General features: G+C 51.0%; 1 protein-coding gene across 1 annotated transcript in view; it reads right to left on the bottom strand.

Annotated features, from left to right (window-relative positions):
* Positions 1 to 18,003, bottom strand: part of INPP5D (inositol polyphosphate-5-phosphatase D) — a 53,501-nt gene that overhangs the window by 23,121 nt on the left and 12,377 nt on the right. The window contains exons 3-4 of the mRNA XM_084267655.1: positions 2,856 to 3,006; positions 685 to 856 (exon numbers count right to left, since the gene is read on the bottom strand). Coding sequence (XP_084123781.1) covers positions 685 to 856; positions 2,856 to 3,006 — 323 coding nt within the window. The remainder of the gene's footprint in view (positions 1 to 684; positions 857 to 2,855; positions 3,007 to 18,003) is intronic.

The raw sequence follows: 18,003 nt of genomic DNA, 5'->3' as shown, positions 1-18,003 counted from the left end.
GAAGGTCCCATCTGGCTGCTCAGTAGATGGAATGGTGCCAGCAGCTCAACAGAACTGGGCTTCCCAGTCAGCCACCTGCTCCCGGGCCACAACGGGACCCAACGGGGACCTGAGCTGCCACGCATGGCCACAGCTTGCTCACCGCCTCCCCCTGCCCTGACGTCAGGCATCCCTCCTGCTTGTATTTTTAAACTTTGCAGATCTGGTCATTAAATGTCACGCTGCTTCCTCCGAGCTGCGGCGCATGTCCAGGTCTGACACAGTGGGCACGTGGGCAACGTGAGTCAGACCTGGAGCTCGAGTAAACCAGGAAGTAGAGTACCTGGAAATCCATGCACGAGATGGCTCTGAGGACTGGCTGATAGGATCTGCAGTTTAGGCCCATGGCTATGCCAGGTTCTCTCAGAGATTACCGTCCTTTCTATCAGAAAACCACCCCTCAAGTGGAGAAAGTTTACTAGTGACTTTTATACTTCAGAAAAGTATTTATTTTCTAGGTGACAGCTGGGCTGTAAAGAGCAGCCAAAGCACTGCAGACCTGATTCTCTCCTTCATTTAGGTAGTATAAACGAGGAGTAGTTTCCTTGAATTAAATAGGTCCTCAGCTGTCCCAAACAGAGAGGCCTGGAGAGCATGGAGCTGGGCTGAAGGTGAGCCTGCAGCCCTGTGACTTGCCATCCTCACCTGCTCGTGTCCTGGTACTGCAGTCGCTGGAGTAGTGTCTCAGAAAGGGACAGTTTATTAACATCAGCCACCCTGGAGTGTTCAGAGAGAGAAGATACCTCCTTTGTCTCGGTGCTCGGCAGTGCCATGATGATGTTGCGTGGGGGCAGGATAGGAGGCGTGGGTACCAGGTCTGGCAAGGAGGAATGGAAAGGCACGGTCATCCCAGCACGGCAACTGGCCCTCCTCTCCCTCACCCAAAGGCAGGGCTGGGTCTGCACTGCAGTGGCAGTCACTGTGGAGCTGTCCCTTCTGAACAGCCCTGATTTCAGAGCTGGGAAGCTCAGGGCTCGATACCAGCCCGGCCCTGTTCTCAGGGGTGTCAGTGCTGTGAGACCAGCGGGCTCTGCTGGGCAGCGTCACCCCGTCCCTGCCAGTCTGACCGACCTGTCTGTGCAGCCACTAGGAAGGTGAGCTAGTGACTGTGAATATAATGCTTGGAGAACACTGTTGTCCCTCGCCTGTATCACTGCCACTACTGTGGGGATCTGCTACTGGGGCAGAACGCATGGAGCATGACAGAAAGATCACCAGAAGCTGCTGATGGAAAGGAGTGAACAGCTAAAGTAAGCAAACACAGAGGGGAAAACCCGAGCCCATCATTGAACAGGGGCTGAGTATCCTTCCTTGCCCTGAGGGCAAGCACAGAGGGGTTTTTTGGAAGCACAGAGGGCTTTCCTGCTCTGTCATCCTGCTGCTCAGCATACCTCCCTCTCCCGGGAGAAGAGTGAGCTCATCAACATTTATCCCAACCATGGTTGCATTCCTTTTCATACCAGTTACTCCAGCGTGTTGTTACACCTGTCATACGTAGCTGGCTGAGTTGTGAGGTGGAATTTTCCTTACAAAAAGATTCCCCAAACTGATCCACTGCTCCTGGGCAGAAGCTCATGGAGCCACGGCAGCACCAAGCAACGGCACAGCTGGGTGGTACATCCACAGGGTATCTGGGTGCTCATTTTCCACCCCTGCAATTCCACAGGTGACACAGCCAGACAGCCATCAGCCCCTCATGGCTTCAGCACGGTGGCACCAAAGTGCCTTAATGAAACTGAAGAGCCCAGCCTCAGCACTAATATCTCTTCAGCTACAGGCTCCCAGTCTTGGCTAGAACTTCGTTCCCTGCTGCTCGCCTCTCTGTGTATTATTTTTACTGTAGTTCCCTCCCCCGCCCTGGGAGCTGGAGGCTCAGTGCAGCTGGCCAAAAAACAGGAACATCTTTCCTGAGCAGCTTTGCAAAATTTTGTTCTGTTTCTTCATGAGAATCACATACCAAAATCTTCCAGCTCCTCTCAGAGATCCATCGGGTTGCTTAAATGCACACGGGCACGTCAATCTGCTTAGTGCACAGGCCTGTCTGTCTGTCTGTCAGAGGGACTCTGTCCTTCAGACAGGTTTTATTGTCATGCTCACCATTTCCGGAGAGACAGCAGGAAGGACAGGAAGGATGGCTCTGTGGGCACGACCTTCCTCTGGGATTCAGAACAATGACAGATCCAAGGGACAGTGCAGGAAAAATCCAAGGAACAATCCAAGACCAGTGAGTGTCAGGAACCCACAGTGACATTTAGTATGAAATAGTTGGGATGGTGCCAATCACAGCTCTTCATCGCCCACCTACCCCTATACACAGCCTGTGTGCCACTGCAGGATCCGTGCCCTCTGGCTATGGAGCTCAGAACTGTCCTCTACCTCAGAGCAGAGAAGGGGCCCTGAGTTTCAGATGGTGCAGGGGCATCTGCAGGTGCACAGCACTGCTCCAAGTCTCTGCTGCTGTGGCAGTGGCCCTAGAGATGCAGCGCAGGGACAGGGGTGCATGGACATATCGGATGGCTGGACATAAACCAGCCCACGTCCAGATGAAACACAACAGATTGGGCAGCCCTGCAGTTGGTGCAACATACTTCTGTGGAGAGTTTCACCCTCAGGTCAGCTAAACTGATGCTCCAGGGGCAGTAGTGCCCCAGAGCCATGAGAACTCACTGCCTCGAGGCCTTGCCAGCTGAAGTGTCTCTATGCCCTGCTCCATTTTATTGTGTGGCATGTGTAATCCCTCTGCCTGCCCAGCGTATCTCCAGTCCAGAGTAAGTGTCAAGGGTCTGAGTCACCAAGTCACGGCATGGCTTTCTTACCAGCATCCTCCTCTGGTTCATCTGCAGCCTCCTCCTCCTCCCGTGGCACTGGATACCTGAGGTGCCATACCAGGCCCATGTTCTCCTTCCTGTAAAATTCTATCAGGTCCTCCAAGTTCTCAAAGCACTTCACAGCAACACCTTCAGATGCCTGCAACAAAACACAGAGGCTGTCACGGGCCGGGATTTCCCACCTGAGAACCACCACTCCTCACAGAGGGAAAAACTAAGTCACAGAGAGAGAGAACCCTGCTCCTGCTGCCCGTCTCTTGCTGCCCATCTGACCACTTGTTCTGTGTAGTACTGACAGAAACAGATACATCCCAGCCAACATCATCAGCAATGGCAACACCAAGGATTCACTGAAGCCACAGGGAAGAGCTCCCTTGTTCAATTCAGCGTGCTTGGCCTCGAAGCAGAGGAGGCCTTTGCAAACAAAGAATCCTCACAGGTTTGTTTCTTGCCTTCCCTCCTTTGCTGAGCACAAAACCCCTGGGCTACGTTCTATTTTGCAGTATGCAGGAAGAATTCTTCTGTGGAGTCACAAGATAAACGTGTCTAAATCCAGGAGTTAGTATCCCTTCCAGGATCCAAAGACTCAGAACTAGGTTTGAATGAAACAAGTTAGCAAGGGGCCATCGTGTGAAAAAGCCCCACAACCAGCTTGGATAATGAGGTGGGACTCAGCTAGGACTGTGAAGGCATCAGGCACAGAGCTTGCCGGCTGAATTTTAACTGTGACTAAACCTGTTTGGAGCACAGCCCTGGCCACTGAGCTCAGGAAACGGGTATTTGCAGATGACAAACAGAGATAAGGCACTAGAGGTTCAGAGGCAAAGCTACAGAGCTATTACATCCACACATGGGTGCTAGCAGTAAACCTGCTGGATCCTCCAGCCCTGCCTTGTTACTTCAACCACGGGAGAAATGATTTGTCTGGCTCAGCACAGACCTCCTGACCAAACGAAAAGAGCTCTGCTTTACCTCCAGAACCCCACCTAAGTCCTGCCCAAACCCAAGGCAGCAGCAGCAGCACGTACCAGAAGCTCCCATGCCTCTTCATAAGGGGTGCTCTTCTTGGCTTTCCAGAGAATCGAGAGGTTTTTCCCAGAGAAACCAGCCCAAGGAAGCCCTGCCTACACATGCTGCAACACCATGAAGGAATGCTGCAGAGTGCATCTTTTCCAGCCCCACAAGACCATTGTTCTTGGACTTAAAAAGAGCAACACTGGGAACTGTTTGCAGCTGAGGCCAGAGCAGCAGCGGGCAATCAAAAGGAAGGCTGATCACTGCTTTACATGCACACAGCTTGGTTTTGCATGGGAAGCTCAGGCAGTGAATGAATGGATTAAAGCTTTGCCTCCAATCTGAAATAACTGGCTGCGCAGCCACGCTTCGGGCCCCTGCCTCTGACACACAGGCAGGATGCTCTCATTCCCTTTTTGGGCCATGATTACTGGCTGCAAAAATTAACACACACAAAGTCTGAGTTAACACATGTGCACCTGAACAAGCTCATTTACCTCCCGTTTGCGTTTGCCCCCTTCCTTATTACCCCTTTAACAGGCAAACGCAGCAAACCCAAGAGAGTCACCACAGCATGCAGAGCACAGGGAAACACCTTCAGTGAGGCCTAGCAGCCACAAGATTCCCTTTTCATTTTCCTCAAGAATAACACCTCAGGCTGGGAATTAGGACAGCGCTTTCAATACCAAACCCCAGTTCAGTGCCCTCAGGCCTGCCACCAAAGATACTTTTCATTTTTAACTGCACCTGCATGTCTTTAACAGCACAGCGAGACACAATTTCATAACAATCACGGATGATGTTTCCAAGAGCTCTGCCTATACCGCCTCCTTTTCCGTCTCCCAGGTGTTCCTGCATTTACCAAGATCTATTGCACACTGGAAAACGTCGTGTTCAGCTCAGGCAAACACCGGATCCTGGGTTTGTGAGGCCAGAGGTGCTGAAACAAATCGTTTCGTTAGAACTTCCCAGGGCTGTAATGAGGTAACGATGTAGGCCAGATCCTGCTCTGCCAGAGCAGCACAAGCTCAGCCTAATCAGAAGGACTGCTGGTTTACACCCATTAATGACCACAGTGTATTAATTCCCCTGCTTCTGTGAAGGCTGGGAATCAGGGACCACCACCAAAGAGGAAAAAGAAAAGCACTCGGCTCTGATCCATCCCGTGAAAGGATCCTGAAGTCACGGCACTGCACTGGGACAGAGCTGGAATAGTTCAGCCAGTTGCTTCTATGTTTCCCTGTTGGTCTTCCCTGCAGAGCCTTCCTCTGCTCTGGAATCCCTGCGTTGGCGATGATACGTGACCAGCAGCGCCAAGCACGCTGTTAGCAGCGCCGACTGCTCGATGGCAGCACGCCCAGCCTTCCTCTGGATGCAATATGCCTGGCCTGCCGCCTGCCCACCACCTACAAAACCCACGGGGGGACTGGAGCTCAGGAGAGCTGAGGCTTGTGATGGTCTGCTTTGCCCTGAGCTACCCCAAAGGGCGCCTGGAGAGAGGCATGAGCCCCCTCAGAGTGTGTGCTCAGACCCTAAAACACATGAGGGGGGAAACAGGATGGTCCCGGTTTGCCATCTGCACCTTTGCAGGAGGAAAGCTATGCCATGGGTGCTCTCCCCCACCTTTTGCATCACTGTGGCCCACTCCGCTCCCTCTCTTTCCAAAGTTGGCTTCGCACTCCTACTTCACTTCCCAAAGCTTCCCCAGAAGCCCAGACTGATGACTGTCCCTGCAGCCTCCCTTCCCATCCACCCCTGCACAGCAGGCCTCCCACCTCCAGCGCCCAAACACTGTCCCCCAGCCTTGTTTTGCTTCTCAGCTCCTGCTCTCCCAGGACGCCTGTAAGAAGACAGACTGCCCGGCACAGCTCTTTTCGGGCTGATGGGAGCCTTGGCGTAAGCGGGAGGAAAGGCTGAATTAGCACTTTTGGCTGCCAAGGACAGTTCGGCCTCTCAAACTGCACCAGTCTCTGTGGTAACCCAAAGGAGCAGCATTTTGTAACAAGCCTCCTTCCTCTAACTCCTCGTGCTGCACTTCAAGAGCGTACTGAGGCCTGTGGTCCAGCTCAAATTCCCCAGAGCGGCCATAAACCCTGGGCTCACGTGCTGGCAAGGGGGATGCACATGTGAAGAGATACCATAGTTACACAGCCCTTCTACCCCTGCCAGCTCGGCTGGCTGGTCAGGCAGCCAGCCCACCACCTCCAGCCACCCTGCCATCTCCTCTCGTGAGCATCTGTGGCCAGATGGATGAGAAACCAACCACTCACTCCCAAAGGGGAAGTCTCCATCGTGGCAGCCCCAGCTTCTCTGACAGCCCACCCTCCCCAAAGCCGTGCAGGATAAAGAGGACCAAGCACCCCACTGCACACAGTAAAAAGACAGGATGGTGTTCCCATGTTTGGAGACAGAGTTCAGCAGGGAGCAGAACCCGCGTCCCGAGCAGCTGCACAGCGACAGCGAGTGAGGAAATGGGGAACCGGCGTGGCTGGGAGCTCTGACCAGCTGCGGCCAAGCACAGAGGAAGGGACGGGGGAGCCTAAAACCCGCCCTGCGCCCACTTATGGTGGGGGAGCTCGAGGGCCCTCCCCTGCACAGTGAAAGCCACAGCACGGCCTCGCTGCGCATCAGCTCTGCCATCGCAGCAGCCCGACAGCAAAGCTCACTGGATTGTCCTCGCTCGTTTTCTTTTGTGCTTTAATTGTCACCGTTCGCGGGGACCTCGACAGAGGAAGCGTGTGGGAAGGGCCGTGCCCCTCCTGCACAGAGCTCTGCCCAACAACCCTCTCAGCCTCTTTGCCTGCGCTACAAAACGAGCTCCACTCCGTTCAAGGCACCTCCAAATTTCCTCACGCTCCCCAGGAGAGCAGGGCATGCTGCTTTGCTGCCCCTGCCCCCCCCCTCCTCCAGAGAGGCACAGCAAAACCTCTGCGCTGCTTCAACTGGGAGAACGGTAAAAGCCAGAACTGGGAGAATGGTAACAGCAAAGCCTTGTCACACACACCTCACCCACTGGGGAAAGGACAAGAGCCAACAAACGTTAGCTGTGTTGCTTGACATACAGCTGCAAGGTGTCTGGACACCACCATGGACAAGTGCCATGTGAATCCCTCCAAATCCAACCACCCCGTAACTCTGCCACCGGCTGCAGGGCATTGGGACCATCCCCAGGCTGCATTCCCAGCCCAGCGCTGCAGGGCCACCGCTGCCTGTGCAGCATCAGGCTAATGCACAAAACCAGGTTTGGTGCTGCTGCAGCGAGCACTCAGGTAGCTAGAGGACCTCCCTGAAGGCAGGTCCAGCAGATTTTACTGCCAGCAAGTGAGGAAAGAAGCTGCATGTGGCTGGGACATCTGCCTTTTCAACACTTGACCTTGAGGCAGAGGTTTATAGGTTGGGAAGGAAAAGCAGAGGTGGCTGATAAAAGAGTGGTAATGAGTCCGCCAGTATCTGGTCGCAAGAGCGTGTTAGCAAAGACTGGGCTGATGGTGCACTCCTGGCAAAGGTCCTCGAGACAGGGGACGGATGGCAGGCAAAAAGGAGCCTGGGTGTGATGCAAACATGCTCAAGTTTTTGAGACAGGGGACAGAGGTGGAACGGGGCACTGCAAACAAAACTGAGCAGGGCAAGCTGGAGTCACCAGAGCAGAGCGCGACAACAAAATCCACTTCCCGCCCTCCCCCACCTTCATTTAGTAACTCCTTCCTCAGGGTTATCGCAGGATGGATCTCGTCTTAATTGTGAAGCGAATTGTTTCGAGCTATTAGAAACGTGGATGGCAAGTGTCATCTCCATGGCAACACACCACAACCCCAGAGCTGTGCTACACACAGCTCAGGACACCGGCAGCGGGGAGGACAGGCCCTCCTGCCACGCATGACTCCTCCAGTGCCACTGCCGGTACCTCAGCTTCATACTGATGGCAGCCATAACATCCAGACTGGAAGCACCAAGTGAACATAGGGAACAGCCCGTAAAACAGGAGAATTTCCCAAAGGAATCAGGACAATAGTGAATCAGAGGCTGTGAAGCAACTTTCCAGTAGGAAACTGCATCAGAAAAAGCCCTCCTTTCTAAGATTTATTAATGGGGGGGTGTCTTAGGAGGTGCAGGAAGAAGCTCCTCTGTGGTGCTTGGTACCCTAAGGCCTCAGCTGGAGCGCTGTGCCCAGCCTGGCACGCTGCCTATGGAGGAACGCAGGACGATACCATAGAGACCCAGGGAAAAATGGCAGGGACAGACAGAACGTTGGCAAATGGGACTTACAAGGAAAGCTCAGCAGTAAGGGACTGGCACGGTCTGGCAGAAGGACAGCCTGGAGACATGGCAGCGGCAGTCTGGCAAGTTCTAAACTGTCTTACAAGGAAGGTGGCAGCCAGTTGGTGCTGCAGGTCCCACCCGGACCGGCCGTCAGATGTGGCTGGCTTGCTTGGCAGCAGAGGCGGATTAGAGCCCGGGAACCTCGCCAGGCAGGGGACACTGGAGTTGGGCTATGCAGGGAGAGTGCACCCATGTCTCTGGAAGTGCTGAGTACCCAAACATTCCTCACAACTGGCTAGAAAGCACCTCATCTGGCTTCAGGCTTGAAACAGGGCAAACACGGGGCTCAGAGGCCTCACAAAGCTACCTGCCAACCCCTGGTTCTGCGATGGGAGGAAGCAAACCCTCTGCTAATCTGCTTGCTGCCTCCTTGTCCAGATTCTGCTATGTCATTGAAGGCTGTCGGTAAAACCAAACACAGCCACTTCAACTGCATCCCAAACCATGGACTCGGGTCTTTCCAATGTCCTTCTGACTCCAGCCCTTTTGTCTGGAAACCCCCTTCCTCACAGGATGTCCTGGTGTCTCCTGCCCTCCAGAAGCTGCCCTCAGTTCTGCAGGTCCTTCTGGTTATGAATTTCCCTTCCATCTTGTGCAGGCTCGCTGTACAATGGTTTAACTCAGCTGGCTACACCTTGTTCCCACCTTCATGCTGAACAGGTCCGTGGGCTCCTCATTTCAGGAAAACCAGCGTGACTAAAGCCTCTAACCACGAGCCTTTGGTCAAATCTTGTGATTCCCCTTTCCAAATCCATCCACCTAAACTTTCCCACAGGTTTTCATCTGGCTGAGATCATCTAGTCTGCCTCACTACCTGGTGTGGAAAGGCCAGCAAGGCCTGAGCCTCCTCTTCCTCATTACCACCAAGCAACGCCATCCGGCCAAGGGAACACCTCCACAAAGACACTCCAAATAGGGGGTTGCTGAGAGGCAGCTCTGAACACACCCTGAAGTGACAAGCCGCGTAGAAAGCCACGAGGTGAAGAGAGATTCAGAAGATGTCAGGCCAATGCTAAGCCAGGCAAGGAAGTGGTTAACTCGGGGTTCATTACAACAGTTGTAAAAATAGATGGCACAGGAAGTCTGGGGCCCTCAGAAGGAAGAGGAAGTGTTTTCCTTTCCTGAGCCAAGGCGCAAGGAGGAACTAGGAAACCAGTCATCTGGCTGTATTGCTGAAGGGCAATCTTTTCTAAGCAGAGGGCCGTGAAGCAGGTGCTGAAGCCCATATATAGGCATTTCAGCCAGTCAGGCAGTTTGCAAAGTTATAAAATTCTTGCCGTACCCACCAGCTCCAACGGAAGCTGAAAAATCAGGTCACTTCTACTGGGGTGCGAAAGGCTGGCAGGAACTTCTTCCTTTTGGATTTGAAAATAAATTTCTTAGGCTTCCTGGTTTGGGGGGAAAAAAAGTTGTCTTTGAGACTGTCTGTTAGATTGGAAGTCAGGTGGCATCTTTCAGTTTACTTCGGCTCACATGCAAGAAGGGTTTATATTTCACTAGAGAGCTGAACCTAAGAGCTAAGAAATTCCAGGTAAATTATTTTTTGAAGCAACCTGGATGTGTTTTGGTTTGGTTTTGTTAGAAAACGTTTCTTGGTTTTGGATCAAGTCTTCTGCTAAGAAATCTCAGGAGCATTTTCACAGCATCCTTGACAGGAATCACAGGTGGGAGAAACAGCCCTTTCCCAAAGTACAGGCCACCCAGAAATGTACTCTATTTTGACTGTGACACCTGGGGCTGGGAAGACATGGGGCTGACCAGGAGCATCAAGGGACAGGAGCAAGTGCGTGGCTGAGGAAAAGGGGGATCCTATGACAACAGGGGGGTTGTAAGAGAGAAGGCAAGGGGGAGGAACCCTCCTCGCCTGGAAAAAAAACCCCATGGATTTTCAGTGCAGAGGCAGAGGGTAAGGGCAGTGGAACTGTACAACCTGAGTAACAGTGGAGAGAATGGACAGTGAATAGTTCCTGCCTCCCCTGAGATGAGAGATGACAGTGGTTTTCTCATCACATCCTGCACACTGTTTGGTCCTGACACTCCAGATTGCTCATTCACAGCCCTTTCGTTACAGTGGCCTTTTATATGTACAACTTTGGGTAAAAATCCTGGAAATCAGAGAGTTCCAGGAAAGAGGGCTTCAGAACTTTTGAAAGAGATTATTCAGGGAAGGAAACAAAGAACTGCAATTAAACAAAAACTAAGTATGTGCTACTTCTAGCTCCTGTTCCTGGCTGGTAATCAAACATCCAAACAAACCAAACAACCTCAAACAACAAACCCCACCTAAGTTCAAGGAGGGAAAAAAAAAAGAAAGGAAATTACTGCATTGGCAATCCTATAAAATTCCCTCTGTTCCTCAAATGTAACAGAACGATACTGCTATGTACTGCCCCTACCACAAGTTTCAGTCCTTGAAACATAATACTGACCTAAGAGGCGCTGTATGAAGCACTGTATATGGATTACTGGTGCTGCACCACAATTCCTTTCCTATTATATGTCTTTAAAACAAATTCTAAAAGATTTTCACTCTCTTTCCCACTACCATGCAGGGAACGTTTGTGGAAGTCCAGCCCCTGCTCCCCTGCTTGCAAGGCGTGCATGAAATGCGAATCCTGTTGCTGCTAGCTAGAAACAAGGCAGCCGGGCGCAAACAAGCACGCCTGCCTCCATCATCATCGTTTCACTTCCAAATTGTCTGGTACAGCGCTGATCTAGGTGAAAAGCTGAACTCCCTCCTGATACAGTTTTGGTCAAACCTGCCATCTCACTTTTTCCTACCTGCAAAGCCACAGAAGAGCCTCGGTAAGCACGATGGCTTTTGCTCACACTCAGTTCCAAGTTGCACGCACGAAATGTGAGCCCGGCTCGAGCAGATCTTTAGAAGATCCTGCCTGTCACACCTGCCACTTCTGATCTCCTCTGGCCCCGCCAGTTTTTCCTCTACGTGATGCCAGCCCGAAGATGGGTCATGTTCACAGGTAGAGAGTGCTGCCATGGCAGAACTGGGACACTCACGCATTAAGAAAGTCTGGTGAAGTGAAGGGAAATCGAGAGGAGCTCTCAGCAGTGTAGCTGGCTGCCAAAGTCTTTATCACAAGTTCCTTGTTAAACTTCTGCATCCTAAAGAAAAAAGACACTAGAAGTTCTGGAAGGTAAAGGACCTACAGAAGTCTTTTGAACCGAAAGGCAATTCTCCCAAAAGATAAAGACACAGGCCATAAAAATAATGCACTCACATCCTGCCTAAGGGCCCCATCCCCTCTGCTCCAGCACTCCACAGCTCACACAAAAAGCATGTTAATTGCCAAACATCTAACTAATACAGTTAGATCCGAGCTAGTAGGAACACCAAACCTTTGCAGAACAACTTGTACTTGAGGAAGTCCTTCTCACTAAATAAAACATTCAAACTCTAACCATGAAAGTGGCTTTTTAGCAACAAAGCATATTATGATCCAACTCGTAGCACCATGAGAAACCTCCTGAGCAGCCAGCCTTTTCAGCGCTCCCCTGTGTTCTAATAAGGTCTACATCAACAAGAAGCAAACACCGGCACGGTTCCATGACACAACACAAGGGACTGGCGTTCAGTTTAGCTGCAGAGTGCAAGTCAGATGAGTTGGTGCTGGATGAGCAAGAACTGTGGATCCACAGGGATCTGATGCAATTTTTTTTTTATTTGGCACTTCTGCAGCGTGTGGGTAGAATTTAAGTAAAAGTTTTGGAGCACGCTACTTCTGACAACTTCTGTGATTTTATCACAAGCCCTGTGCTTTTTGGTTTCCCATGGAAAAGCTTCAGCACTTAAAGTCAAATGAAAATTTGCATTTTTTGGGGTTTTTTTTTTAATAAAGTATCCAGCTCTAACGCTTACCAAGACAAGCTTGAAAACAGGTCCTCACGAGCTAGCAAGGGAACTGAGGCAGCAAGTGTGACACAGTCATCATTTCTGAAGGCAGCCTGTGGACGTCACCGGCCGGATTCTGTCAGCGCTCGCTGCTGACAGTAACTGAGCTGGGGAAACTATTGCAGGTCGCTCGTATTTGCTTCTCTGTGAAAATTTCCAAGCACCATTCAGCTTTTCCCTCTAGAAGGCGGCAATAAATACTTCCCCAGGCCAGTGGGTGAGGGTTTGTAGCCTTAGAAGAATGGGTTTTTCCCTGAGCTGGGTGAAGGAGTGCCTACACCGGCTCTGCCTGAGCCACAGGGCAGGAGCCCCCAGAGCACATCAGTCCCAGGCAGCTTTTTGGGGGTGCCTCTAACTCTGTGCAGGCAGACAGCAGAGGATCCATCATCAATCACCTCTTAGTTTTCCCTGCTGTCTTCTTTGCCAAACAAAGCCCAGTTCCAACAGAGACCAAGCCACTAATAAGCATGCAGGAATTACGTACAATATCCTGTGGGAAAGGGAAAACGTGAGGTGAAAGAAGTTACAGCTCCAGCCAGGGCTGACCCAGGAGCAAAGATAGAGGGCTGGAGCAAAGCCACGCAGGCGGAACGTGCGTGTAAGGCAGCTGTGTTTGCCACACGATGCTGCAGAACTTTCTGGGATTGCATAATGAAAAACCCATGAGCAGGGCGCAGATAAGGGCGAGCACCTTAGAGTTACAGCTTCCTGTCCTCAGCCTGCAAAACTTCTCAGGCTCCAAGCTGCACCAACTGTTTTCTGCGACACGGAGGGGCGACCGCTCGCCCTTTCCTTCAAGGGACTGTCCCTTACTCACTGACTGCTCAGGTAAGACAAACCCTACCTCACCCAGAAGCCAGCACCCCGCCGTCCCTGCTGATCGAACGGGTGCAGAACCCAGCCCTTGTTTAGCAAAACTAACCACAAAACTAAAACCAAACAAAAACCATCCTTCAAACCCTCTCCCTTTTATGTTCTCCCCTGAGCTGCATCTCTGGAATAAAAATAGCGGATGTGGTGTTACAAATTTTTGTTCAGCTTTGCCCCCTTCAAATTGGACCCAGCCCAAGGTTGCTGGCTTTGCATGTGCCAGGAACCTGGCACACAATGAAGACAAACCTCTGGAAAGGATGCTCAGCGCCGCTGCGAGCAGCCAGCGCTCACCACGCATGGGTCCCACCATGTTGGATCACAAAGCACACTCTACACAGCCTTTTAAACCCCGTAAGTCACTACATCCCTGTCAAAGTTTTAGAGAATGAGGCCTAAATCCAGAGTTATCTGGAAGTTTTAATTCAGGTTTGACAGCCTGATAACACAGAGCAACCCCAGCCCATAGAGAACTTTGCCCACGGGGTTTGCCACACTCAGCTGTGCTGGGTGTTATCTTTCGAAATGCTGGAAAAGGAGAGCTTTAGAGCCCAGGGATGGGGCAGAAGGGAACGACTCAGCCTTTCAGAGGAGAACTAAGGTGGGAAACTCACAGTTTAAGACAAAAGCAGTCAGACAGCAGGGCAAAGATCTAGAAACAGCCCAAAGCCGTGACATCATTCTCTTAGCAGGACTCTGAAATGACTGAGCTAGCTTTGCTAAAGTCTGTTTCATTTCCCTAAACCATTTGGCACTTGAAATCCAGCCCTGTGTGCTTGGTGTTTATACAGCAATCTGAAAACTAAAGGATTCTCAACTTCTTTTCAAACTTCAATCACCAAAAGGTAAATGTGAAAAGCACTGGTGGAGCAGACCTCGTTTACCCAAAACAAGCCCAACCACGACAACAATACCTTAAATCAAACTTATTCTAATTTAAAAGGTGACTGTATCTGTATATTTCATACTTCTATCAGCAGTAAGAGACAGTGCACAAGGGTCAATTAGTCCCGTTTCCTATGGCTGCGGAGCAGATTGAGTGAGCAAGTTCCAACTGCAGCTTAACTAAGCCTTACTTGTGACCTGCCAGCTGAGTTCCATCTCTCCATGGGGATGCAGCCTGCAAAGATACATCTCATCAGCAAATTAAAATACCTCTGAAGGAAGAAAGGGCATCACCCTGTCAGTAACAAGTGCAGAAATGCTTTTGTACAGATGGTGGTACTTGCCGTAAGTCGCATCGCAAACAAATTCAATGGCAGCGTTTTCCAAGGCTCATTTCTATCTTAAATGATCAGGACAAAAAGCCTCACAGAGCACCAGCAACATATTAGCTTCCCTTTCCTTGAGAAAACAACTCAAGGCTTGCCTGGCAGGGAGTACTTTTCTCTGTGACCCATCATACCTCGAAGCACAGAAGCAATAAAACACAGTCCTTCATTACCACACTGCTGAAAGGGGAATAGTCTGTCCTCTCCCTGAATACCTGAAATTCAGTTATGGGGCTGCACCAGAAGACTTTGGCAATATATAAAGAAGGATAAGACAATGAAATGGTTTAAAAGCTATGTGCCTGATAACATTAAAGCCAACACCCATCAAATTACTGAAAAATAAGCACATTTTCTTGTTGGTAACGCTGGCTGCGTAAGTTTTCAATCACTTTTCCTCATCTGCCAGAAGAGGTTTGGATTTTCAGGAAACCTTTCCTTTTGCTGCTCCTGGAGATGTTGAGGTGTGTGTTTCCAAGGTAGCCATCTCAACTGGGACCAGACATTCAGCCCCTTGAGCACAGACTACTTTGAAAAATCTGTTTTAAAAAACCCCAAACAAACCAACACCCCCCCAACCAAACTCTTTTCTAATTCTCAGCCCACGAGCAGAAGTTACTACCCCTTCCCTTAAAACATGCTCACAGAAATGCCCTGGTTTTGTCCCAAGATCAAACTCAGTTGTTCCTGCACTTGAGCTCTCGCAGCACGAACGGAAAGAGCTGCTGGGTAGGTGGTTGTGGGTGGCTGAAGCCTTTCAGAAGGATAGCAAAGCAAAACCATTAGTCTTCAGAAACAATAACTGTCAAACTGTTGAGCAGCCCTGGTCTTCTGCATCTTAAACTGTTTGGCAGTGCCTGGAAGCTGCTTCTGTGTGTTTGGGGAGGGCTTGGCAAGGGTTCAGGGAGGGTTCGGTGAGGGCTTGGGGAGGGTTTGGTGAGGGTTTGGCAAGGGTTCAGTGAGGGTTTGGGGAGGGCTTGGGGAGGGTTGAGTGAGGGTTTGGAGAGGGCTTGGTGAGTGTTCAGGGAGGGCTTGGTGAGGGTTTGGCAAGGGTTCAGTGAGGGTTCAGGGAGGGCAAGGTGAGGGCTCAGGGAGGGTTTGGGGAGGGCACGGTGAGGGTTGCCTACTTGCAATTTACAGTTGTTTAAGTGCAGCAAAGGCTTTACAGCATAACATGTTTAATGGGGGGTAAACTAACAAAAAATCGATGGCATTTTGTGGCATTTCACTCTTTGGAGTGAAATTTAATCTGAAACCACAGCCAGATAAGAGGAATGCATCAGCTTTCAAACACCCAGTCTCTCTTGTTTTTGGGTTTTTTTAAAGCTTGAAAAACAATAACAACATGACTTTAACCCAATTTAAGACATCTTCTCCTCTGCACCTTTTATACATTTTTTTTTTAAATTTTTTTTCCAGGAAACTGGAAACATTCTGGAAGGGTTCAAACTAGACAAAAGCTGGATACGGTTTGTTTGTGTGAAGAATTCTGTACACTGAGAGATTCAGCAGGAGGAATGTGTGTGTTTCAGGAAATACCGAGTTCTCATATTAAATCACAGACTCACAGATTCACAGGGGTTGGAAGGGACCTCCAGAGCCCATGGGGTCCAACCCCCTGCCAAAGCAGCTCCCTGGGACAGGGCACACAGGCCGGTGTCCAGACGGGGCTGGAATCTCTGCAGAGAAGGAGACTCCACACCCCCTGGGCAGCCTGTCCCAGGGCTCCCTCACCCTCACTGGGTACAAGTTCTTCCCCATGTTGGTGCAGATCTTCCTATGCTCCAACTTGCAGCCACTGCCCCTTGTCCTGTCCCCACAGACACTGAGAAGGGGCTGCCCATTTCCCCCTGCATCCCATACTGAAGATACTGATAAACATTGATAAGGTCCCCCCTCAGTCTTCTTCTCTCCAGGCTGAACAGCCCCAGCTCACTCAGTCTTCCCTCACAGGGCAGATGCTGCAGGCCCTTAATCATCTTTGTAGCCTCCTCTGGACTCTCTCCAGGAGATCCCTGGCTTTTTTATACCAGACATGCTGCTTCTTTCAGGCTTTCAGAACCCGTGAAACTCAGGTTTTTGGGTGTTTATCCCTACCTCAGATGAACAGCAGGAAAAAAAACCCCAACCAAACCCATTTGCCTGCCTGGTGCAAACAGATGCAAGCAGTTTGCAGAAACATGAAACAACATGGATTTTGCTAAGCCCTGACAGCAAACAGTTTTCAGCCCTACAGGCAGGGCTGTGGAGTTTTACAAAGTGGTTTAAATCAGCCTTAGATTTTAAAATGCTCAAATTAGAATATCCACCGTGTTCAGTAATAAAATGGAGCTTAATATAACGTTGTATTTGGCCGTACCAGAAATGCCTTTCGAGACACTGCTCCTAATTAGTACCTGGCTGTCCGCTTGTCCCTTGCTTCTCTCCAAGAAAAGTAATTGCCCTAATTATACCTCAGCCCTTCGGTGCCACGGGGGCACTGCAAGCACAGCACGTGGGCAGAATCAGTCCCATCCTCAGTATTAAGCTGTGTTGGAATTCACCACGATGCAAAGGATAAAAATCCCACTTTCCCACAGTGGCTCTGCACACCGATGGGCTCTTGACTCTTCAGAGAGGACCCCGACTCCAAAGCTTTGCTGGGACCACTCACTTGCACCATTAAGATGGGGCTTCACCTCATGATCCTTCTCAGCTCCCTACTGAAATACTCCCTGCCAAGATCCCCCGTGCATCATGTCCTTCACACAACACCTCTCTCTGTACCTTCCCTGCCTTGCAGCAACGTGCCAGCCCACCAGGCATCCTCCTTGGTGGGACACTTGGTCTCTTCCTGCCTTTCCACCCAGAGGAAGGCCAAGGAGAGCCCAGTGCCTCTTGGTTGCAAGCAAACCACAGATGCCTTACAGTTCCCATGCAGCCTGCAAGTGATATTTTGGGTGGGCCTGTACCTGTCCTATCCTTGCTGGAGACCATGAGGCTTTGACCTCAATCTGAACACGCTCCAAGCCCTTACACAGCTGTCTGACAGCAGCTGCAAGTGGCCCCAATGCTGTGAGTGGGTGTGTGTCACCCAAAAGACTTTGCCTTGCATTATCTCTGCTTAAACCAGCCCGAGCGCGATGGCTCAGTAGAAGGGGTTTGATCCGAGGCAGGCACGTCAGCAAAATCCAGGCAAATCCCAGAATCCTTACAGAAGGAGCAGAGCAGATTGGGATTACAGCACAGGATCAGAGAGAGAAAGGAGGGTGAAAGCCTCGCTTGTCTCTGCAGACTCTGCGCCGCACGTGCTGCAGCCAGACGCTGCCTCTGACAGGGGTGACAACCGCAGTAACAGCAGGAATGCAGGAACTGACCTCAGCTCAGGCTCTTATCAGATGGTGCTGGCAGGACGGGCAACCATACAGCTGCGCCCTACCAGAGCCGCTTCACGCGCCGGATGAAGCTCTTGTGCTGAGCTCCACCCTGACAGGCTCATATAAACAGAGGGCCAGGAGGATCCTGACAACCAGCTGACGCAAACAGGCGGCAGCCCTCTCACTGTCTGTGCGCCCTGCTCGTCCCCAGGGCAGAGAATTTTGGTCTCGCTGGGTTTTTTACCCAAAGTCATGTGCAGACAGTCCATGAACCTACGTGGTTTCCCCCCAAAAAAATGTGTTTCTAGGAGGGTCCCAGCAGAGAACCCTCCACAGAGTATTTATCGTCTCTCCCACTGCCTGGGAGCACGCCGGTACCCCGGGGTGAGCCCGTG

This window comes from Gallinula chloropus, assembly GCF_964237585.1.
Source record: "Gallinula chloropus genome assembly, chromosome: 8".
NCBI classification, from domain to species: domain Eukaryota; kingdom Metazoa; phylum Chordata; class Aves; order Gruiformes; family Rallidae; genus Gallinula; species Gallinula chloropus.
Note: the sequence above shows the minus strand (reverse complement) of the source record. Positions and strands in the feature narration are given on the sequence as shown.